The sequence below is a fragment of the Empidonax traillii genome, unplaced genomic scaffold, assembly GCF_003031625.1.
Source record: "Empidonax traillii isolate 1590-97213 ecotype Southwest subspecies unplaced genomic scaffold, ASM303162v1 scaffold20:size5563877, whole genome shotgun sequence".
Classification (NCBI taxonomy): domain Eukaryota; kingdom Metazoa; phylum Chordata; class Aves; order Passeriformes; family Tyrannidae; genus Empidonax; species Empidonax traillii.
The window spans coordinates 4,546,526-4,571,628 of NW_020955213.1; the positions used below are offsets into that span (position 1 = coordinate 4,546,526).

A 25,103-nucleotide genomic window follows, 5' to 3' on the forward strand; every position below is an offset into this window, starting at 1 on the left:
GTCAAGAAGGTAAATATCTACATTATTTGCTTGATTTCTAATAATTATGATCCGTCCAATTCACTGGAAAATTAGCACCTGCTGCAAAAGGAAAATGCTGTTAATCACCTTTCACTGCCACCATTCACTAAAAGCAACACCACACTTTTAATACAGAACCTGCACCATTCTCCTTGTCTAAGGATGTTACACATTGTCCTGTGTAGCACAGGGCATTTGAAGCTGTTAAGGAAAAAGTCAACAATATCCAAAATACGTCTGAGAGCTAAAAAACATCTGTTCCACTTGCTCAAATTTTCCAGCGCCAGCCTCATCATCCTACTGTCCGACCAGGGTTTGCTATAGCCCAGAGAATCTCAGTGGGAATATGGATACAAGAGGAAATGGGAACTGCCAAGGTAAACCTCAAATGGCTGAGGAGGGTAACGAGGCAGAGAAAAGGCGAGGTGCCTGCAGGAAAGCTGTGCTATGGAACAGAGAGATAGAAACAAGGAAATCACAAGTTGTTTAGTTAGAAAAACAGCGTAAATGAACATGGCAAGAGGGATTAACAAAGGAGAAAACACGTTAAGCAGAGCCTTGGGAGGATACAGGTGAAGGATGGAGATTCAAAGTGGGGAAATGAGGACTGGGAGAATGAGATAGGTGGATACAGTGACAGAGGGACTAATGAACATGAAGGTGTGGGTGATGATGTGGGAGATATTTGATAGTGTCAGGGAAAATACCCCTGTGGGTGAAATAAACGCAGTCGCAGTTACAAAATGCCACCAGCCTTAGGTAAATTAGTAAGCATAGGATCCATGAACAAAAGTATTTTTGCTCTCTATAATCTACCTTGCTTCTCTGATTATTTCTGTTCTTAAGGACTGCCTGAAACTCTCACCTGGAATGTAATAGATGAAGAGATGGAGTGCCCCCTGTATGAGGAAAGGCCCAGAGAAGAGAAGCTTTGGGGTGACATAATTGTGGCCTTCCAGTACCTGCAGGGAACCTGCAGGAAAGACAGACAGAGACCATTTACAAGAGCATGGAGTGACAGAACAAGGGGAACATGGCTCCAAACTAAAAGAGAGTAGGTTTAGATTAGATATTAGGAGAAGTTCTTCCCTGTGAGGGTGGTGATGCCCTGGCACAGGTTGCCCAGAGAAGCTGAGGATGTTCCATCCCTGGAAATGTTCAAGGCCAGGCTGGATGAGGCTTGGAGCAACCTGGGATAGTGGAAGGTGTCCCTGCCCATGGCAGGGGAGTGGAATGAAATGAGCTTTAAGGTTCCTTCCAACCCAAACCATTCCATGATTCTATGATTAACTGCCCTACTAAGGCAAACCACAAGGATTCCCAAAAGTTAAGATCCTCAGCACCATTGATCTTCCCGAACTATATCACCACAATTTCCTCTAGGTACAAACTAGGGACACATCAGCTAATAAAAGTATTTTGAAAAGTTTGGTTTTATTCTTCTCCATTCCTAGAGTTGCCTGGGCCTGCACAGAGCCACCCGCTGTTACTTCCGAGAGCGGCAACGGCTCGGCGTGAGCTCAAACGCAATATTTGCTACATTTAAAGGTCAGCACTGCAGCCCTCAGCAAGGGATCACCCAGAGACACATTTTATACCCTTAAAGCCCCTCACGGCTGCGGCTCCGCGGTGAGGCCGGGGCGCTGCGCCTGCGCCCTGCGGCCGGGCCCGCCCGCGCCGGGGCCGAGCGGGGAGAGCGGCCGGGACCGGGATCGGGATTGGGAACGGGATCGGGAAAGGGAACGGGATCGGGAACGGAACGGGAACGGGGCCGCCCCCGCACCTCCGGCATGCGGCTTTGCCACTGCAGCCGCTCCGCCGCCCCCGGGCTCGGCAAGGCCGGGGCAGCTCCGGCCTGAGGAGCCGCCGGCGGTGAATGGGCGGAGCGGGAGGAGCCGGAGCCGCCGCCGCGATGGCTCAGGAGAAGATGGAGCTGGACCTGGAGCTGCCGCCGGGGAGCGCCGCGGGCCCGGGCGACGGCGGCGGCCTGAGGAGGTCGAACAGCGCCCCGCTCATCCACGGGCTCAGGTGAGGGGCCCGGGGGGCTCCGGGGAGCGGCCCGAGGGGCTCCGCATCCGTCCCGGCCGGGCACAGCCCCGGGGATGCTCCGGGGATGCTCCGCGGCGCCCTGGGGAAAAGCGGGTTCCTGAGCGCTGTCCCAAGCCGGGAAGGATTTAGGCAAGACATCCAAGTGCGGAGAGGCGCAAGGAAGCCTAGGGAGACTTGCTGTGGCTTTACTAAAACGCTTTGTTTCCGTGCAGGTCTGCTGTGTGTTGTATAGCTGAGAAGCAGCACGCTGGTCCGCAGAGTGGAGGTTGCAGCCGTTCTTCTTTGATAGAATAACAATCGTGGTGATTTCTGTAATGGCTCAAGTCTGAACAAATTAAATCAATGCCCTGTGTATGACTTCAACAGTAAATGCTTTCAGAACAACCAGGCAGTTTCGGTGAGGAAGGTCATTTCATGGGACTCTGACCTAAGTTTTACATTTAGTGTAAAGCAGTGTGTCGAGTGTCCAGGAATTTTTCTGGACGATGCTAATTTTTTCAGTGTGTATTACCGGGAGAAAGACAAGGCGTTGTGTAGACAGTTGTGCTTGGATATTGCCATCGGCCTGTGGCAGGTGCTGTTTGCAGGGAGGGTTGGGTGTTTGCCAGGTCTTCAGCTGACAGGACAGAAAGAGGCAATTCCAGGCAAGGGCCAGGGGAAATGCTCTCACTTAGGGAGGGTCTCCTGTAGAGTTTGTGTTTGGGTAAGTTTATACCTCAGAGTGCTGTTTCTTGTCTCCTGCGGGCTGTTGTGAAGTTGGGAGATGCCCCATCTGCTACATGATGTGGCTACCATCCAACGGTAAGGTGGTCCATGTGCTGCTGCTAATACTATGTCTGCAATTTGGTAGGGAATATCCACAATAAACTTCATAAAACACGACACGCTAAGCACTCCTGGTGGTTTGGGTTTTTTTCCCTTCATGTTTCTGTAAGGAACTGGATATCGAATGATGAAGAAATCTCACAAATCTCTTGTACCAGAATGGTTAACTGTGCCTGACAGTTCCAAGGAAATACTAATTTTTGCCTATTCCATCACAATTTAATGTTAAGTAAATCAGTAATATTGATTCTTTTGCATAATCATAATGAAACAACCCCCATTTTACATTTCAAAGCGGTATGGAAGTGCTGTGTATGGCAGTTCTCCCCAGGGAGGTTTCTGAGCAGGTAAACTAATTGAGTAACTGGGACAAGATGTTTTTATAATCTCAGCCTTTTGTAAGTTGTTTCTTACAAACTGTAAGAACTGTGACTATTAAAAAACCCAAACAAATTATTTAATTCAGGGTTTGGGCAGATCGAAAGGTAAACCTGAGCTCTTGCCTTGAAAGTGTGCGTACACTACATGTTAGGTGTTCATACAAATTACACTGAAATGCCATTGAACTAATTTGAGGTGGTTGCAGTGGTTTGCCTGTTAGTTTGGAATTTTCCATCAGAATACTGTTTTTGCAAGATTGCAGCTCTTGGCAAGAAACTTCAGTTTTTCCCAGAATGGCTTTGTTGGGTAAACTGAAACAAAAGCTCTTGCTCTTGCACAGCTTGCTTTTTCTCCTCTGCCTCCTGTTTAACTTCTTCATTAACAGAATTAGTAAGGAACTGGGAGGATGAGTTGCCATAGAGTCAGAGAATAGTTTTTAACAGAATATTTTAGATCATGGAAGTTACCTTTCACAGAACTTCTGACTCTTGTTTCTGTGCCAAATAAAATTGATTTTTAATAGAAACTGTGGTTTTCTGTGAAAGGTAAGCCTGAGATCTGACCAGCTCTGGTGTTTTTGTGAAGGAGATTAAAGGTAAGGATATTTGTAGGGTTTTTTTCTCTCTGCTAGTTAGCACTGAGTATTGGACTCAGCCTATGGAAATGTGGTGCAGAATCGTTCCAACCTGCTTTCTTGACTCAGGCCCTGGATCTCAGGATGTGCTGCTTATGTTGTGTTTGCATGCCAACCAGTACACTTACACTGAAAAGAATTTGTAGCTGTTGGCCTCAGTCAGTAAATATCAGCTCTGAACATCGTGTTATGGATCCCTTAAATTTCTCCAGTTCCACCTCCTGTCAATTGGTAACAAATAATCTCTCGTGGGTGTGAGCTGAATGGAACTTCTTGGAAAATTGTAAATGATGTCTGGTCCTGTGTAGTTGATGCTTTAGAGAAGGAGAGTCAATGCATTTTTCTTGGCAAAAAGTACCGTGCTTATGCCAATTGTGGTTGGCTTTTATTTCACAGTATAAGCTTTGTTTGTTTTTTATTTACAGCTAGATAAAATCTGTCTAAAACATACGGGTCAAACTGGTGTGTTTTAAACTGGAGGATTCTGGTAATGATGTGTCTTAAAAGTGCATTATGATTATCAGTCCATAGAACAAGGTAACTGTTGATCAGGTTAGTTTTAAGAAATTGTATTTGTGGGGGGCTTTTGGTCATCCCAAGTTAGCAGCTGAAACAAAAAGATACAACCTAGGGAATTCTTGTAATTTGGGTATGTTTACAGTCTTACATTTGGATCTGTTCACCTGTGCAGTTCCTTACTGATTTTTGGGCATGGAGATTGTAGGATTGTGGCTCAAAGTTTTTATTCTAGCAACCATAAAAGTTACTTAATTTCTGCAGTCACATTCAGTAAGTGGTGACTGTTGGCTGTTGATAACATGACCAGTGAAATTTGCTTTAAGAATCAATAGAACTAAAGTTACCTTGAGAAATGAGCTAATTTTATATAAAATAAATAATCATGCACTCTTTCAATGAATGCACTGTTGTGGGGCTTTAAAAACTGATTTTACTGTATGTTTAATTTAACTTTTCCTGGAAAAAAGTTTGGAACTTATTAAATATTTGTAGTGGTGAGATGTATCAAGATACTGTATTTTTAAATTCTGTTTTACCTGTGGGATTGAAGCTGGTTTCAGTTACTAGTTACAAGCCATTTATACATTTGTTCTGTTGAATGACATTCAAAGCAGTGTACAAACTGCAGCCATTCCAAACATCATAAATTCCCACAGAAATGAGCAGTCTAAACAATTTTTTCAGTTGTTCTGCAGACTCAGTGTGATTAATTAAAATCATTAATTGAAGTAGCTGGGAGCTGGAGGATGAACAGTTTGATTTACACTCTCTGCCAACGAGCTAAAGGAGTTCTTATACCTGTCTCTGGAGTGCTTTGTCTCGACGTGACAGCTGTCATAGCATTGGAAACTGAGCTTATATTAAGAGGTACTTTTTGATAGGGAGGAAACGGCTTTTGCATTTGACAAGTGTTTCTTTTCACAGCGATAATTCACAGGTGTTCCAGGCCAGCGTCTTGCGAACCCGCAGGAACAGCACCACGGTCATGAACCGGCACAGCCTGGTAAGAAAACTGTCAGACCAGCCCCACTCTGTGCAAAGCAGAAGTGTGCAAACAGCAGTAAACAAAATTAGATTGTAGTCTGTGAAACTAACACCACATGCTTTCAGAAACAAGGCTCTGGACTGTGACATTAATACGCCATAGCCAGAGTAAAATGTTACTTGCAGACCATTTGGCCTTGGAGAACACTTGTATGTCACTGTGATCGTAACTTTGCTGATAAAGTGCAAGCAGATGCTCTAAGATAGAGTAAGAAAGGTAGTTTGCAAAGAAAACTAATTACGTAGCTGTACTGTTGATCAGTAATCAGTGTGTTAATGATTTCTGATGCATAAGAAAAAAAGGGCTGTGATGCTCTGATCTTAAATAGTCTTTTATATAGAAAAGACAGAATAGGCTGTTCTAATTAACAACTGCAATAACAAGTTAGAACTAGCTGATAGAACAATCTCAAGACTTCCAGAATGAATGATGCCGTGTCTCTGAGATGTTCAGTTGTGATTTCAACTTCTGTCAGACTTCTGGTTTTACAGCTCCCCAGATCTGAGTTTTTAAAATACTAGTCTAAACAAACCCCTGGTGCTTCAACATGGACAAAATGTTGCATATTTTGTGTTTTAGTATCATACAGAGTTTTGGTGGAAGGGTGTGATTTGGACTGATTTAGAACACCTGTATGTGATCACAGCATGGTTCGCTAACCCTTGCAGGGTTAGGGAACACGGGGTTGTTATTTCCTCTCACCAAATGGGATTTTTGGTCAGACTTCCATGTATAACCAGAAATGTAACTTTTTCCCTAAGACAATTCAAGAAACAGGTGGACACAGGCTAACATCCAGCTGCTCTCAGTCGGTAATTAAAGCTTGGAAAAATTAAGCTCTGTCGGGGTGGGAGAGGAGTAGAATCAATTTTAAGTATGGGAAGCAAAGTCCCTGTAATGACCTTTTGAAGATGCTTTAGAAATTACTCTTTAGCCCCATGTTAATGGCTGAAGAATACTACTCTCCTATTTTGTTTAGTGATACCCCTGTTGTAAGACCAGTTGGGCTAAAAAAATGCCAATTCATTAATTCATGTTAATTAATTCTGGGCATTGCCCAGAACTTACTGGGAAGTAGTTTGTTTTTCACTTATGGACTGGCTCTTCTGGCTGCCCCAATAGATGTTCCAGTCTTCTGGACTGAACTAGTGTTTCCACCTTCATGTGATGATGTTCTTGACCCTTGCCATCACATAAATGTCATTAAAAAGTATCCTGAAATTTAACTTTCCTCTTCACTCCCAGGTGCTGACCAGGTGCTGACAAAATAGAGTTGAAATTTTCCTTATGCCCCATTGACTGCTTATGCCCCAGTGCCTTGTCTGCTGTGAGATAGTCCATAGAGTTATGGTCTGGCTGAAGATGGCAGGGAGAATGGAATTGGAAATGAGCCTTGGGATTCTCATCCTTCTGTGCTATTAAACCAGGATCATCCACAGATAAATGACTTTGTGAAAATAATTAAACTTCCAGTACTAAGGACCTTAAGCAACCTCCCTTGGTATTCCTGCTATAGCAAGGAAGTACGAGTAGTTTTATGATATTAGAGATATTCTAAGGAGTTAGATCACAACTAATTTGGTAAATTAAATTTTACATTAAGTAGGTGATAAAGGTACTTCAAACCCCATTTTTTTGTTTTTAAGAAAACTAATCCAAGTTTTATTACAGTGTAAGCTCTAATAAAGAGGGTTAAAAGATTTGGTAAGCAACTGAAAATGTGTTAATGTAGTATAAGTACAGATAAAGTTTTATGTTTTGTAAACTTTGTGGAAAAAAGTTGATTAATGTTTATCTAATCTGTGTTCACCCTCACGGGAACAATGAGAATTGCTCAAATCTCTGATAACTGGAGTTCATACTCCATCAGCTCCATCTTCAGGGCTGTCATGGCCATCTCAGTCGCTCAACGAGTTCTAAAATCTAGTTTTTGAGTAGCTTCCCCAAGTGTCAGACTCCATCTGTTTTATAACAAGGGGCAGCTCTGCCATTTGGGCTAGGACTTGATCTGCAGTTTTCTGACACTACAAGGAAGGATCAGCTAAGCTCAGTATCTGCTGTTTATTTCCTTCCAGGAGATATCAGTGGCACTGGGGAGTAAATGTTTTGGTGTTCTTTCTGTTTTGTTTTGTGTGGTTGGGGGTTTGGTTTTGTTTGTTAAGCAAAGTGGTTGTTTAGTCCGTGGTTAGATGTTTAGGCACTGTTTCAGAAAAAGTTGATTTTTTAATTTGTTTCCAAATGCTGTGTGAGTTCCTTGCTGGGGTTCAATGGCTGTGCTGGCAGGAGGCAGAGGGCACTGCAGGGCAGGGCAGAGGGGCCCGGGCAGTCGCTGCTCACTTTGCTTGAGGTGCCTCCAGACTGGCACTTCTGAAACTTTACCTGCAGTGGAAAAGAGTATCTGACACGCTGGAAAATGTTTCTCTTCCCTGCAGTAGTCTAATACTTTGTAATGATTTTATTAAGCTTTGTGCTCTCTTAAAACATTGGGGATTTGAGTAACATAATTTTAACAGTTTAGTCTGTTTAGTAAATATCCTTTAAAAGTGATTGAGGTTTCTTTTCACAATAATGAAGCCAAAGGATACAAACAGAGCAGAATTGAGTTTTAAATGTTACCAAAGTGAGGATGATGACTTGTTGGGAACAAGGTGTGAGATCCTCAGAGTTAAATCAGTGCATTATGCTCGGCAGTGGAACACTAAACTGCCTTTTTATAATTTTCATTTTATACTGCAAGCCACAGGTTTTGTACATATTCTATTAATGTCAAACCTTAAACTATGTGGATCACAGTCATAAAATTAGAATATAATGAGTGGAACAAATGCATTTCTACTGTGGAATGACCGAGTGAATAGGCAGGAATGCACTATTGTCCAAATCCTTTTCTCTGTGTGAGAATCAAGGTCAACTCAAGGTCTACATTGGCTGGTACAGCTTTGAGGAATTTTTATTAGGTGCACAGGATTTTTGGGAGCCCGGCATAATAGCAAAGCTGACCTAAACTGGACTTAAAAAGCAGCCAGTGAGGATATTATAGCAGTTAGACTTTGGTATTATATATATTATGATGACTAAATTCTAGGACAAACATTAGACATCCTCTGTGTGAGTCTGATGGGCTGAGTTCTTTTGAGAAAAGAAGGGTGTGATGTCTTGATGCCTTGTTTTTTTAGAAGGAGGATTCTGGATATATGAAGCATTAATAGTCTGTGATAACTTACTATGACTCTTTGTATTCTCTGTGGCACTGATTAGAAGATGGTGCAGGAATAGTTAATTGAATGTTTGTTAGCTCTCCAGCTGTAGCAAGATGAAGAGCTCTAGTAATGTTTTGTGAAAGGGATGAAGCCTTTTACTGAATAAAGTATATAAACACTCATAATAATGCAAACCTTTTCTTCTGAACATGCCCATTTTTGAAAGCGCACCTTATTTTTTGGTAGGATTTTCAGCTTACAGAGAAGTTAAACCTCTATTCACAGCTTTAGCTTAGAATTTTTGTTCCCTGAATGGCTATGACAAAAATCAACTGAGGGTTGACAGTTTGAGGGATGGAAATATATGAAAGAAAATTATATTTTGAGAAAATAATCACTCTGAATTATTCGCTTTTGAGTGTTCAGTTTTAGATCATAGTGTTCCAGTGGCATCTTGATGCAAAACTGTCAACAGTAACAGAGGACCATTTTTAGTGGCGTCTTCTCTGATTTCACCCAAATTGGTGAAGCTCTTGAGAAACCATAAAGAAAGTGTTTAACTCTTTGTTAGCCTTCTCATAGCTGATTTTTTTCACCTGTCAAAATACTCATTTACAGGCAGACAACAATCCAGGAAAGTTTTTGTACAATGTGGTCCTTTGGCTTTGTATCTTTAAAGGATCTGCTGGGGAGCTTTCTGACTCACTTGAATGAAAATAAATATTCTGAATCACATAAAGGAAAATATTTATGCCAACATATATACTAAGGGTGGCAGGGTGTTAGTGAAAAGCAGCCCCATTCTGTAGAGAAGGCTGTCAGTTCTAGTTGCCTGGAAATGGAATGGAAGCCAGGCTGATACTAATTAGCATCTGCGAGCGTACAAAGCAGTACAATGTGGAAATACAAATTAACACCTTCCTGCAAGTAAGTAACGTAGTTTATATGTACTGAGAATAAGTGATTTTTTTTAGTTAGTTTTTATAGTTTAGGGTAGCCCCACAGAGTGGTTGCTGATATTCCTGCTGCACCTCTCCCTCCCTTCTGCTGTGCTTTGAGTTGTGTGTGACTTTGTTTTGCAGTTTGTGCCATCGTCTCCTATCCGTATCCCCAGCAGCCGCCTGCATCAAATCAAACAGGTAAGCTCAGATTCTGATCTTTTTGAAATTTAATTTTTTTACAGGTAGTTGGGTTTTTTGCAGTTGATGTTTAATGTCCTTCAAATGGCTGTAGATTTTGTTTTCAAGCGGCCTGCCTTGCTCTGTGTTTCATGAAGCAGAATGCATCTAACGGCGAGAAGAGGATTTGAGCAGAGAGAGGAATCTTAAAATGGACATTTTACTTTAATGTAAGCTCTTAGGGTGAAGTTTCACCAAGTTTTTGGCAGCAGTACCAGCATAAATATTCAGGGCCAATAACAAAGTGTTCCTTAACTTGTGTTGGCTCAAGACTTTTGTGCAGCCAGAAAATGAGCAGGATAAGGAAGCACTCTGGCTAAAAAATAGTTTGTGCTCTTCTTACTGGGCTATTTTTCATCTGTATAATTTTCTTATCCAGATCCCTGTGCTTGTGCTGTCACAGCACGAATGGAGGGGGAAGGGCACCAGAGCAAACACGTAGGGAGGGGGTGGTGTGGGGAATATCTGAGCAGGCTCAAATAGCTCTGCTCCCAGCCAGCAACCGCAGTCTGAAGACTCCAGCTTTAAAATCAACAAGCTCAAACTCTTGTGGCTCCTTCATTTTATATCTCCACTTTTTGACAGTATAATGTTTATAAAAATAGCCTGAAGATGCTTGGTTTTTTTTTTTTAATAATTTTTCTTTTAGCTTGCTAGTTTTCAATAGATAGGCTTGATTTTTACAGGGTGAAAAGTTAAGAAAATGATTTAGTGCTTCAGACAGTGTTTTTAGGATATGCTGTCTGAGGTGGTGGAAGGCACCTCTGCTTCCCACCTCAGATATTTAAGGTACTTGCACAGTAAGCCTGAAGAAAATAACTGCTTGCTTTCATTGTGTAAATAATTTACAGGCTTAAAGAAACTCTGAAGCACTTGGGCCAGTTGTAGAGCTGTTTTTATCAATATAAAAAAGCTTAGGATTAATATGTAAATATCACAGAATCATAAATTAGTTCGGGTGGAAAGGACCTTTAAAGGTCATCTGGTCCAACCCCCTTTGCAATGAGCAGGGAGATATAACAAGAAATGCTGAGAGCAAGGAATGAACTGCTGTGGCTCTGCTGTATTTCATGAAGTAAAGTTTGATAACTCAGGTTTTTGGAAAACACTTTGGTATTCATCTTTTTTAAAGCAAACAGTGTAATGTCTTAATTTGTGTTTGATTGTTAAATTCAGTAGTTGGAATTAATTCCATGTCATGTGTACTTAGTGGCAACAGTGTGATTTACTTCTGGTCTCTTTCAAATCTGAGCAAATTACCAGACAGGTGAACTATGTTCAGACTCTTCCTTCTTATGGTGAAGATTGTGAAGATGTTTAGTTGAATCTTTACTCTTGAACTGATCTGAATTAGGAAATCTACTCATTCACTCAACAGACTGGGTAGCATTCAGTTAATTTTAAGAGGAGATTGAGTCAAGTTTGAACTTGGTATTAATGTTTAGTTTAAGTTTACATATTTGAGCCATTTTAATAATATTTTATGGAGGGTTTTTTCCTAACAAAACAAAACAAAAACCCCCACGCTAAATCCCAAATCACTAAATCCCAAATTTATTGTGTGCAATGCAGTGTATTGCAAATGAGATGATGACAAGTGTCTAGTTAGTCACTAATCCATAGAATAAGGTAAGAATCCAGCCACGCTTTTAAGGATTATCCATACCAGTGTCCCCTATGTGAAATGATATTATGCAAGACTGCATAAAGATGCTCTGGCATGTGCAGACTTTTTGGTTCATATTATTATTATAATTCAGTTTTGTAATGAGCTCCTGGGTTGTAAATGAAAGTAAAACTACTTGGGAAACAACAAGCTCACATAAGCATTTTGCATGATCTCTCTTGCTACATCTTTCTCATCCTCTCTTCACTCCTTTTCCTGTAGTGAGAGCTCGAGGTTATTGTTGCTTAACCGAGTTGAATTAAATTTTCTGCATGACAAAGTGAAGTGAAACCACAGCTTTTCTCATCTGCTGCAGCAAAGGGCTTTTTTTGGTCTTATTTTTTCGTCTGCTGATCTTTTAGGAAGAAGGGATGAATCTGCTGAACAGAGAAACAGTTCATGAAAGGTGAGCACTAAGGCAAACTAGAACAGTTACCTCAGCTGTCTGTGGGCCTGGGACAATACATTTCTTTTCTTCTTTATAGAGAAGTGCAAGTAGCAATGCAGATGAGCCACTCATGGGAGGAGAGCTTGAGCCTGGTAATGCATTCATGCTTTAATTTGTGTTTCTATCATCAGTATCAGGACACTAGAGACTCTCTCATGTCAACATTTTCTTTGATAGTTTGACCTACAATTAAGGTGTTAGTATAGCACTGCTTTTGATCAGCAATTTTTCACACTAACAAGGCATAGAATTATCAGTTGTTCAAGGCACATGTGGGTTCCTTGGGCTCGTATGTCAGAATCAAATTGCATGGATGTCTGCCTGTTCAAATTTTCTTCCATATTCTGATACCATGTAATATTTAGGCTTTTTTATTGTTAAGCATAAGCTCATAAATGGCTACCTAAAAATTATTGATATGATGGAGGATACCTTTCACACCAGTCAGTCTTTTTTATGTTAAGGTACCTGCTCATAAGATTAATTATATGTACTATTTACATATTTACAGAGTGACAATGATTTTGAAAAATCACTATCACCAAAGCAAGTAGACTTTGTTCCAGTTTCTCCAGCTCCTTCACCTACCAGAGGAATAGGGAAGGTGAGCAAAATGTGCTAATAATGGTGTTATCTTGAGTAGTGCTAAATAAATTCAGCCAAATTAGTAGCAAAAGATTAAGCCACCTGCTTCTTTCTACCTCAGCTGCAAACAAGAAACTAGGGAGTAAATAAACCCCCCTGAAACCCCAAACCAGAAAATACCAGCTAGCAGCTGCACAGCTTGTAGATGTGAATTTCTGTGGAGTGTTCAGCTGTTAATCTGTAGTTAATAAAAAATAAATAAGTCTGTTTAACCAGAGAATGCTGAAATAAATCTGCATGAAAATGGAATCTGTCCAGTTTTTTAATTTTCTTTTCCTCAGTAGCAAAAAGTGGTGTCTCACTATGACCGGCCTCAGTAACTGGTTGCTGAAATTGATACTGGGTTGTTTATTTCTCTGCAGTCAGCATCAGTTGTTACCACAGGGGAGTGACACCGACTTTATAAGTAAATAACATGAACTGTTTTCCTCTCAGCAATGTTTCTCACCATCCTTGCAAAGTCTGGTCAGTAGCAGTGGATTGCCTCCAAGTCCCAGCCCGAGTCCAACAAGGAGATTTTCAAGGTAAGTACTGGATCATGTCAATGATGGAACACTGGCATAATCTGTTCACAGCAGATGTTTGAAATACCAGAATTTGTTATATTCCTCGTTGATTTCTGAGCACAAATACAAATTTGTATACTGTCATAAACTTCAGATTTTACAGTGCTGTAAAACATTTGTCAAAATCCTCATGTCACAACGTTGGGAAAGTGGGCTGTATTGTGGCGTCTGCCTTCTCAGTGTAGTCTCTATTTTGCTCTCAGTCACATCTTAAGTAGTTGAATTCTTAGCGGAAGAAAACACAGATCTAGGGTTTGTAACCCCTTCTGGGTTTTAGTTGCACTGGATGTTATTTTGAGTGGTGTGGGCATATAATTAAATTTTACTAGGCCTTTACAGTTCAGCAAAGCACTGCCTGTCAACTGAGATGTAGTCAGTGCCTGCATGGGAGGTTTTAGACTGCCCCAGTTGTGAAATAATGTGATTAAACTTTTGCAATTCTGGTCTGTGCTCCCTGGTCTTTTTTCGGGGGGGGGGAGGACTTGCTTTGGATAAGCTGGTTTAATGCCTGTTTTCTTAGTGTTTTTCACTTAGTAGTTTGTTTTCTGAGTATCTTTTGATTCTTCGTATGTTTTCAACTTTCTTTTTTTAGTGATGATCTCAATATAGCAAATGCATTCTTTTAGCAGGAGAAGCCAGAGTCCAATTAACTGCATTCGACCAAGTGTTCTTGGATCAATAAAAAGAAAAGGTACAGTATTTAGGTTTGGCTATCATAATAGCCAACTTGTTAGTTATATAATAATTCATATAGCTTTCTTCGCAGTTCTGTTCAATTGACTGATACTTCAAAAAGTGACGAGAAATAGAAAGTAGTACAGATAATAAAACATCTTTATTCCATAAAAAGAATAGTTGCTCTGGTCTAATGGTTCTCTAGCTTCCCACATTTTTCTTCAAGTTTAACTTCTGGCTATTTTATTGCATCTGTTTTTACATCTTCCTGCTTCACCTTTGTTACAGAACATTTCTGGCTCTGAGACAACTTCTAAAACACTTTAATCTGAGTTCTGTCATAGCCTATTTAAGCATAGATCTCTCCTTTCTTGTTCTAGAGTATTTGAAAATCAAAGTCAATGTAAAAGATTTTTGATAATGCTGGACCTTGTTCTTTTTCATTATTCTCAGCTTCTCTGCTCTGGTGGAGCTGGTCAGTGAACTGATAGCTGGATAAACTGAAACAAAAAGATTATTCTTCACTACTGAAGAATAAATGTCTGATATCTAAATCTCAGTTAATAACTCACTAAATACTGAAGCTTAGACTAAAATGTTTTGAAGAAAAAGTGTTTAAAATTTCAGCATCTAAAATCTATGTTTTAAAATATAAAAGAATCTATTGTAATAAGTTTGAACCTCTATTCTGTTTGGTCTGTAGAAGTACATTGAAAGCGGATTTGAATGAGTAGTAATTTTTATCATTCCTTATCTCTTCCCAAAGGTGTGACAGAGATGGAAGATCATCCCAAAAGATTATTCCAAGGATCCACCAACATGCTCACCCCTGAAGCTGCACATCAGGTGGACCTTGGAGGATGGTAAATGCTGTGTTATTTATTGTCCCTTTCAGCAGCAGCATACAAGTCTTTTTTCCTCCTAGCAATGATTATACTTGAAATTGGTTTTGTTTGCTTGTTTTTAGTACAGATGTCTCATAACTTTCCAGCACTGAAATTATCACAGTAAACAGGCAGCAATATTCACTACAACTTTACAGTTTCTAGGCCTGACTGATAACATGCTTCCCCTGTATGGGAGTGGAGCATGTTTAGGAAAAGACACCTCATGGCTGGCAGTTTTTGGAGTCCAGTTTCAAGCTGCAGTCAAATGTGAATGATGATGCTTTTGGGTGGATGGGGTTTTGCTTTTTTTCCCTTGCTCTTAGTCACAGAGGAACATGAGTCTGTCTGACCGTCCCTGATGGGAGGAGATAAAAAGTACTTTGTTAAAAATCGTAATGACTCAAAATAGCAAGGGATTTTGATCTAGTGTTTTAGTCAAGAGGTTAACAATACACAGGGTGTGCCCACACAGCTATCAAGAGAGGGTTGTTCACAGTACTCCTGTCCTTTTTGCCTCTCAGCTGATGTACGAGCTGTGCACAGGCTTTGAGCACATTGCAGTTGAAGTAGCAAAATAGCTGTTTTAAAGCTACTTCAAAAACTTTTGCACACCCTGTTCACAGTAGACATAGCAGTGTGGGTTCAAGTGCTTCATCTTGGTTTAGGAGATGACAATTTTTAAAAAATCACTTTGCTGCTATCACTGATGATAGATCAGCTATAGTTACGAACTTGTGTCCTGTGAGATCTGTAGTACAGTGGAGTATGTACAGTTCATTGTTGTCTCTCCTGGCAGAAGAGACCCCTGGCTGTGTGCTGGTCCAAGGCCCTGGGGATGGGGTAAAGCTGGCAGGGGATTGCTCAGCCCAGGTCTTCTAATCTGTGCCCCATTTGTGGGTGAGCAAAGGAGGAAATGGGCAGAGTGTTCCATGTCTGTCTGGAAGTGACTGCGGGGTGTGTGGTTGCAGATGTATTTCAGATCATGGGGCTTTACATCTCCTTTAGAGATGTTTGATTGTGTTTGAAAGGGCTTTATAATGAGTGGAACTGGGACTGGGACTCCCAGTGCCTTGTTTCTCATGTCCTGATGTTGCTGTTGTCAGTCTGTCCTCACACGCCCTTGATGACAACAGGAGCAGTGCCGGCTCCTCCTGTGACTCCCCAGCAGAAGTTGGCACCAGCACAGGCTCTCCAGTCTCACTCTCCGACTCCAGATCCCCATTTTTACCAGTAGATCTTACGGCCAAGCTACCCATTAACTGAGGAGCAGGAGTCTGCTGATGGACACCAGGAAACAGGCTGGATATCGCCAGGACTTTCTGTTGTGTGTAACTGATTCTGTTCCTCATAGGAACTTCCAGGAATGTCATTATTTCTAGAAAACTTCCAGAGTAGTTCCTTGAGGAGGAATTCATGTTTCTAGTGATTTGTATGACATTTGCTAAAATAACAGCAAGCATTTGGGTTGCAGACCCATTGGATGCTCACATCAGCCAGCGAGATGTGGATTTGCCATGGATGTTGTCTCCTTGGTATGAGTTACAAAGGCTGGATGTGCGTCCTGCTTGTGGAAGACCTGGCTTAGCAGCAGCCAGTGTCCTCCCTCATATAACGTGGTGCTTGTGTAGGAGCAGATAACTGTCACATTTGTCCTCAGTCTGAAACCAATGAATCAGCTTACTAATTGTTTTTATTCCCAGTGTTAGATATTTATATTTTTTAGTTCTTCATATGTAAGGGAGAGTACTGGGGCGAGGGGGGAATTGATTATTGTGTTCTGTTATGATTGGCTCTTAATCAATTCTGTGTTCCAATGGATGTCCAAAGAAGAGTTGGTGAATTGTCAACTTAAATTTGTATGTTGAATTTTATTCATCATGACTGCTGTTTTGACTAAATCTGAATTAGATGTGGAACATTCTTCTGGGGTTTTGTATTATTTTTTTCCCCATTTAGATGATGTATTGCAGTGGTAGATGCTCTGTTAAAGGTCTTTTAATAGGGAAAAGTAGTGGTAATATTTGGAACAAAACATTAAATCCTGAGGCTTTAGTATTTAGTACTTCATAAATGCGTTATTTTAGCAGTCAGTATTTGTCCTTATATATGACTTCTGTTGGACAGATACAGTGAGGAATCTTGAATGTCTTTTTACAGGCTGAGGAGATCAAACCTGTTTAAGCTGTGTTTAATCTCCTGATGTCACTTCCTCAAACAAGGACATCAAGTCCTTTCTGCTGTTGAAAACTTGAGATGCTGATTGAAAGCTAGAATCTGGTAATCTGAGATGTTTGAAAAGTCAATGTGTTGAGGCATCCTGATCTCAACTCTGAAATTCCCCAAACAGGAGGAAAAATATGCAGGTCCCCCTATAGACAGCTGTCGACAGAGATCTTCCAGTGGCAACCTCATTTGGGCTGTAGGCTCCTGCTGTGCAGCTGAACTTCCCCAGCTGGGTCCCCATCTGTACACGTCTGTGCTATGTGGTTTCAAACCTTCTCTTCAGAGAGGTTTATAATGAAGCAAAACGTTTTATTTTTAAACACTAAATCTTTGAAGTGTGTCATAAAGCAAGAAAAATACAGAAACTTCCTCAAGTAGGAGAAAAACCTGCCCTGAACTCTGCTGTGAAAGATTCACATGGGTGAAGCTTTGACTGACAGCAGCCATCCGAATCAGAAGTGGGTGACTTGGAGCACAAAGGCCTGGCGACCTGAGTGCCAGCGACCCGTTTCCATGTGTCCTTATTGTAGAGAGAAAATAGAATGTATTTAATAGTCTGACTCTGTTCTAGTAAGATATGACATGGTTTACTTCTGATATCATTCCTCTTAAATTATTGTACTATCCCCTTGCTGGTTGCAGTTCCTCTCTGAGTCCAGCTGCCCTTTGTCCCCATGCAGATGGACACGCGAGGGTTGGTGTCTGTTTGTCCGACAAGGCAAAGTTTGGTTTTGCAATTTCAGGTATGTGCCAAAGAGTTGCTGTGCGTTCACTCTTCTGTGGTGAGAGCAAGACTCTTTTTTTTAAAAAATCTTGCTTATTTCTTAAGGGTGAACCTCCTGGTGTCTCTTCGAGTCTTTGTTAAAAGACGCATCAGTGGAGGGGTTTCATAGCTGCGTGTGGGTCAACTTGTCTCTTCTCTGTTGAATATTTATGCTATTTTTCAAATAAGTGCCAATAAATGGATAAGTAAACGTGTTTTGCTGTTTCTGCACTTTGTTAGATAACCATATTCTTTTTTGTTCATCTGGGATTAAATGCTTTCTTTTAAAATCAGAATATCTGTTGTAATTTACTTCCAGCCAGTCTAGTTTACGTGTAAGTTTGCCTTAAAATCTGCAGCAGACTTACCTGTTTTCCTAGTGCAGTGCTGTCTTGCAGGTCTATGACAACCCTTGGGATAAACAAGAATAAACCCAAACATTTTCAAAATACTTCAATAGCTACACATCCTGAGTTTATACCTAGAGGAAGTTGTGGTGAAGTACTTTGGAGGACAGAAGCTACCCTGCTGGAAAATACTGAGGGTCTTAACTCTTGGGAGGAAGTGGGGAGTCTGTGGTTTGCCTTAGTAAGGCAGTTAATTATAGAATCACAGAATGGTTTGGGTTGGAAGGGACCTTAAGGATCATCTCATTCCAACCCCGTGCCATGGGCAGGAACACCTTCCACTAGACCAGGTTGCTCAGAACCCCATCCAACCTGGGCTTGAACACTTCCAGGGATGGAGAGTCCACACCTCTCTGGACCAATTCATGGTGTTGGAGAGAAACAGTTGTTTGAATCCATTCCTTTCCCTGCTTTTGCAAAACAGAAGTTGCTTTGAACTTGTGGAAAAACATCTCAATATTTTGTCTCCATGTCACCAAGAAGCTTCAGTTTCGTGCCCTGGAGTCAGGAGACACGTATAGGGGATTTTTTACCATTGAAATAAAACAGTTAATTTTAAAAATAAATTATCCTGCAAGATATGTATCTGAATTCAGGGAATCAGGGTGTTATACAATGTGCATAATCAACCCAGTACTCAAGTACCAACTCATGCTGTTGGTATTGCCTCTGATTTAGTAACTCCCCATTAACTCATGACCAATGAATGCTGAAGCTTTGCTTGAATCTGTGTCACTGTCAAAGGGCTGTTGCATGTGATGTCTCTTAGCTGAGCTGAGTTTGTGACAAGTGTCTGTGCCTTTGTCTTCTCCTGAGAAATGAGCAACTTTCTCAGCTTGGGCCATATTGAAAGTATTGTAATCATATGTATATATAAAATTATATATCAACTTCTTTATTCTGCCACCCTTTTGGGGCACACAGCTGCTTCTCTCTGGGATTCTGCCATGGATGGCCCCCCTTGCAAAGTCACACTTGTGTTTGGCACTTGATTGCTCTGGTTGAAAACTCTCCTGTAGGAATTGTTGGCAGTTAAATCGGGCCTTGGGCCGCTGTGTCTTCCCTGACAACTGATGGATGTTTTTCTTCCTTCCACCTTCTCCGCAGTGACACAGTTGCTGAGGGAAGGTTGGTAACGGTGCCAGTGCTCAGGGGGCTGTATTTTTGGAAGGAGCGCTTCGGTGGTTACTGCATTTAGCAGAGGGAGATACTTCACGCTGGGAGAGGCACAAAATGCCAGGAGAAACGAGCCTGTGCCCCAGCCAGGCTGGCTTGCAGGGTCTCCTGCGAACTGTCAGCGAGGCGGGTGACCTGAACGCTCAGCTGAACAGCTGCCCAGGGTCCTCCTGAGAGTGTAAACTTAATCCGAATTTCTTTCTTTTCCGCTTTTTTCAGAAAACTTGGGTGTAAATAATCACCAACCTGTACAAACAGAGCAGGTCTCCAAAGTCTGGTGAGACTGAGATACTTTGATTTATAGCTGTGTGTTATAGTTCCATGTCAGTGTTGTGTTTGTGAGTCCAGCCCTGCTATTGTGCAAAGATTTGCCGGTGAAGTGACTGAAGGCAGGAGGGGCCTCTGGCACTCCAGGAGCTTGGGAACAGCTTGTGCCTCCCTTGGCAGTCGTCATTTCAGACGTGTTCACTTTATGCTGTTGTATTCTTGCATATGTTGGAGTCGTAACTCATTTACTTAAAATAGAGAACTTCAGGAGTCATAATTAAACTCTGTGAGCTCTTCCTATCCTGTTTTAAGCAACCTTTCTCATCACCAACTGGCAGATGGAGTTTAGGTTGATCCCTCTTCTCCTGGAAGCAACAAGTTAAAATATTTGTAAATGCAATTGAATGTTTACAGCTACAGTACAGTAATTAAAACCTTACTGACACAAAGAGGAGTCCTTGGCAAGAGTCCTTTTCAATAACTGGATGCCAAAATTGTCACCTCAGGTTTGTTTCCTAAAGGTGTGTCTTGTGATTGTTTTACCTGTACCAGTGGAGCCTTCCCATTTCTGTATATCAGATGTGAGCATCCTTGTTTGATAATCTGGGGACAAGTTGCCAGCCAGCCCAGGCCTTGCTCCAGAGTCACAGAGCATTCCAAGCAGACACAGACACCCTGCATCCTGTGCACATGCTGGAGGGGTGAGATTGCCTCCCCTGTTGGGGTTTTGTGGCAGAAGCATGAGAGAGAGAGAGAGAGAGAAGGGAAAAAAAATAAACCACTGAAGGAGAATAACCTTGTTTGACTTTCAGTAGCTGGCTCAGGAACAGAACTTTCAGAAGGGGGGAGGAGTTGAGCGCATTTAAACCAAAACCAAACAAGGCCTCTACATGCCTTTGTGCTGGCTCCCCTGTGTCTCTCAAGGAACTGGTGAGACATCCCCAATGCCATGAAGATTCCTCAGACAAAGCCAGAATTTATCAAATTTAAAATTCTTCTGATGGTTTAGTTTCTTCATCTTTTACTTGCTTCATGAGAGCCTTAGAATATGCTTATTATTTAAGATTTCCTTCCATGATAAACAATTGTATGTAAATGTTTAGAATTTTACTGCATGGCAGCCTAAGTAGGAAAAGCTGCTCAAGAGGGAGCAGGTTTTGCTGCAGGTACTAATCCTTGGACATGTGACTCTCCTGGTTACTTTTTGCCCTTGTATGGAGAGGAATCAAAAGTATGTGCATAGCACATGGGGGTTTGTGGCACAGAAATCAGGTACTGTGTTGTCTTTCAAGCTGGTTTATATAAAGCTGGCACTGAAATTGCGAGAAGCTTCCTGCTAAAAATACATCATCATCCTTTCATTTCAAGTGCATTCACTTCGGCAGTCAGTTTCAATTTTGGAGATTCCTGGTAGATTCCTGAGGGAAAGGCACTAATGGGTTTGGTGATGTTGATGGAGCTTGGGATTCCAGAGTTTACTGCAGTTTTATTTGTCCCTTGATGGTGGTTTCTTGTTTGTCAAAGCACAGCCTTGTCTAATGCCTTGATGCTCATACCTCAAGCCACCCAGCGTCTGCAGTTTTCTGGAGAAGAACTGTCATTTTGCTATTGTAGATAATATTTTGCTACTGTAAATTTTATTGCTAATTTTATTTTTTTAATTGGAAATGTGGATTTGCATTCTAGTACAGGGAGCCTGTTCCTCAGGTAGATCTTCTTACCAGCCTTTTTCCTCACAGTAAGGAGGTCCCTCATCTGCTTTGATTGTGCCTGTGGTCATGGTTGTGCTCTTGCTTACATTACTCCTTTTCAGTCTCTGCTGTTTCGAAGGCCAGTGCAGTTACTTTGCTTGCATGTAATTCCACATTATATCATCAGCATGGTTATACAGCTTTGCAAATTTTCAAGAGCTGATGTGCATTAGCTACAGTTCATTATCCAAAGTAAACAGCTCGTTAGTGTACAGTGGAGAGCTTCTGTAGAAGACAAAAATAGACCCAAAAGTGAGTGTATCCCCTTACTTGGTGTTAGTTGTTATGCTGTGTCGCCTGCCTGTGTTCATTCCCTTAGCACTCCTTTTTGAGGATGCACTTGTTCTCTGCGCTCCTTTCGTTTATACAATCCTTACCTGTAAATGGCCCTTGCTGATGGCGTAGCAGTGGTTTCCCAATCCTCACCAGGTTCTGTGCAGCAGTAACAACTGAGTGATGAGCTGCTGGCAACAGCGTACTTCGCTCTCCTTCAGTGGTTTCAGTCTTAATTTAATTACCTCAGGCAGCACATTATTCCTGCAGGGAGGACTCCAGTACCGTTAACTTCGGATGTTTGTCCTCCAGCTCTAGTGAGAGATGGTGCCTTCCCTACACTGCTGTGAACAGGTGAGTGCCCTGTTCCGCAGGGACACAGGAGGGAGCTTGTTTTCTGCAGCCACTCAGCCCCTCTCTCTGCACGCAGCCAGCAGGAGGATCAATACCAGGATTGCTCAGCCCCACGTGCTTTGTATGACTGGCTGTTCCCTTCTTTTTTCTGCCCAAAGGGTCTCATGCAAGGTCAGAGGGCAAAGCACCTGAGCTGACCCAAGAACTCAAACTCCTGCCTGGCAGAGAAGGTGATTCAAGGTTTGGGGGGGAGGGGTTTAAGACCTCCTGTACAAGGGTTTTTTAAAGACCACCTGGTCCTTGAATTTGATGTTGCCCTGGATCACTATGGGCCCTCTGAAGCGTATATCACCTGGCATTTGAGAGCTCTCATGTAAACAGAACATTCCTGGATCTGGTTTACTGGCTCAGGCAAGTTCCCTTCTGTAGCCTTGCCCTTCCAGTGAGGTGGATTACCAATAAATGTTTGAAGTAGGAGATTCACACTCGAGACAAAGGAAAGGAGTGCTGTAACTTGGCAGTTATAAGGAAAGCTGTTACATGGAAAGCGAGGTATCTTAAATGTACATTGACAAATGAGGACTAAAATGTGGTGATTTATTGCCAAACCTATTTGGCAGCCTCTTTCCAGTTTAGGCTTATTGGTTGTCAGATACTTCCTACATAGAAACATAAAATGAAAAAACATACGATTGGCTGTGACAATTTTTAACTAGTTGATTGCAGGAAGGATTTCTCTGCTTTGTTGTTGAAGGTACAGTTGTGTGTGTGGGCTCCTTTTGGAGCTGCTGGAATGCCCCTGTGGAGCTGTTTCCACAGGAGCAGTGCCTGTTCCCATCTGACAGCAGGCTCTGTTGCCTTCCTGGGGCATGTTCTGAGATGTGGCAGCAGCAGCCCAGCATTTCCCTTTGAAGGACCTGATCTGTTTCCAGGTGGTCGCCATGTGAGGGTACCAGATCCACTCTGCAGTCTCAGGGGCTCCATCGGCTGCGATCCCTGGTGGAATGAGCTGATTCCCTGAGAGCCCCCTCTGTCCCTGGAGCTCTGAAGCAGCAACACCACGTTTACTGCAGTTTCAAGTTTCTCCTCTAGAGAAAACAGGGCCATTTAAGCATTTTCTGATCCAGACAAGTGCAAACACCTCGAGAAGATCATGTACCAAGCCTACAGCGACTGGGAGTGACGCTCCCGAAAGCGATCTCGGCAGGGCTCCCATTTCCTGCTGCCAGCACGGCTCGTTTGAGATATCGGTGCCACAGCAAGTGCTGGGTAAACACCAGGATTGTTTCTGCTGGATGATCTCAAAGCCCTCCCAACTGTCTGCTGAAAATACTTGTCCATTGCAAGGAAATGACTGTTTGTTTGTGTTAGGAGTCAGGAATGGGAAATGACGTGAACACTTAACTGTTTTTCCTGCTGTTTCTGGGAGGCATATTTGCTGTCTTGGGTCTTATTTCCAAAGGCATTCAGTGTTTTCTCAGCCCCTACTAAGTAAGTATTAGAGGTGTGTGCATGCACATTTACAGATACATATATATAAAATCAGAAAATACCTTAAAAATCTTGTGTATCCACGTGGTAAATTTTTACTAGTGCCCCTCTGTGACATGATTTGATATATTCCCCCTCATAGTGCTGAACCGAAACTGTCCTCAGGTCTTGTTTTCACAACACTGTGGATAAATCAGTGATTCTGCAGTGTGCTGCAACCTCCCTGAAGTGGAAAGAAGTCAGAATTCACACTTGTCATCCTTATTTCGCCCAGGCACCAGCTTTATCTGCATCTGCTGAGTTATACTGTGCATTTAATCTTTTTTTTTATCTGTGTATTGCTCCTTGCTTGCCCTTGAAAAAGAAGTGGTCCAGTGTTTTAGTCTGTTTGGTTGATGATTACTTTTTGTTACTGATTTCTTCGGTCAAAGTGTTTTCCTAAACCAAACGTTTCTCTTTAGATTCCTTAAAAACAAACACTGGCAGTCTGGGTCCTGTGATCTCCCTTCCCCAGGCACCTGCTGTCCTGCAGGACTGAGGCAGCTGCAGGTGTCAGAGGAGGTTACAGTGACTCTGAGTTCCTGTAGGTGAAAGGTCTCTTCTGTTCTTCTCCAAGTGTCTGGCAAAACACGATCCTGGCCCACGACTGGAACGCCCAGGTATGGGGGGAGAAAAAGTGGGTTTGCGTTGGGCTTTTTTAATCAGCTTGGGCACAATTAAATGTTTAGCCTGGCTGTTGGGTGCTAAGATAAGGTACCACGTGGCAGTTTTATCTCCCCAACTTCTGCTCGATTCCCTCACCTTCCCCAAGCAACAGCAGGTTAAGCCACCTTATGAAAAATCAGAATTAAGAGCAGAGGTACTAAAGAACAGTGAAGCCACAAGAACATAGCCCTGCAGTGGCAGGAAAAGTCTTGACTACGAGCTCAGTGTTGGAGAGCTGTGCCTGCAGAGGGCTCTGGGACTCGACCTTCTCAGCCAGTTAAGAACAACTGCAGATTCTTATTTAGTGAATGTTAATGATTGACTTTATCATCTGATACTGATTCATGACACAATCTCCATTCTTCCGAGAATCAAAGTAAAGAAACATTTTATTGCCCTTTAAATACTTATTGATATATAAGTAAAAAAGTAGTGAATAACAACTTGAATTCAACTTTTCTTTCTCCCTTTTTTTTTTTTTTTAAGAAAATTTTTTTCATGGTTTTTTTGTACTTCCATGCATAAGCAGAAAAGGGACCCATAACATGAGGGGGTGAAGGGTTTCATTTCCAAATTTTTTATTCATATCAGAGCATATTCTATAGACTTCTTATGAACAAAGATTTGTGTGTATGATTCAAATGCAAGAATAGCTGCCCTTTTAAAATTAACATCTCAACAATGAAATGCCAAACCAAGGGAAATACTTGTTATATGAAACAAGATAAATGTTCACCTCAAATATGAAACTGGTATTTGAGCAGGAGTTTCTGATAGAAAAGAAGTCCCTGTGGTAGCTGTGGGGGTAGGGACGGTGTAGAGAAATGCCTTTGCTGCTGTACTTAGTTTGGTCTCTAAAATAGAAAAAATGGTGAATTTTGTATTAGTGTGCAGCATGAGTTCAACTTCTGTTAATGTTACTTCCATGCATCCCTAAGAAATGGAGGGATCTGA

The 25,103-nt window shown here is 41.8% G+C and overlaps 1 protein-coding gene across 2 annotated transcripts; it reads left to right on the top strand.

Moving 5' to 3' along the window:
• The first annotated feature begins 1,785 nt into the window (after positions 1-1,785).
• Positions 1,786-18,176, top strand: LOC114065502 (protein FAM122A). Of its 2 annotated transcripts, none has more exons than XM_027899480.1 (10): positions 1,786-2,049; positions 5,354-5,432; positions 9,757-9,813; positions 11,881-11,924; positions 12,004-12,058; positions 12,478-12,570; positions 13,047-13,135; positions 13,807-13,868; positions 14,619-14,715; positions 15,843-18,176. In XM_027899480.1, exons 1-10 carry the CDS (start codon positions 1,898-1,900, stop codon positions 16,000-16,002), a joined length of 888 nt encoding a protein of 295 aa, XP_027755281.1. In that variant the 5' UTR covers positions 1,786-1,897; the 3' UTR covers positions 16,003-18,176. The 2 variants fall into 2 exon arrangements, with proteins under 2 accessions (XP_027755281.1, XP_027755272.1); XM_027899471.1 differs by having other exon boundaries at positions 1,787-2,049; positions 13,804-13,868.
• The last annotated feature ends 6,927 nt before the right edge of the window (positions 18,177-25,103 follow it).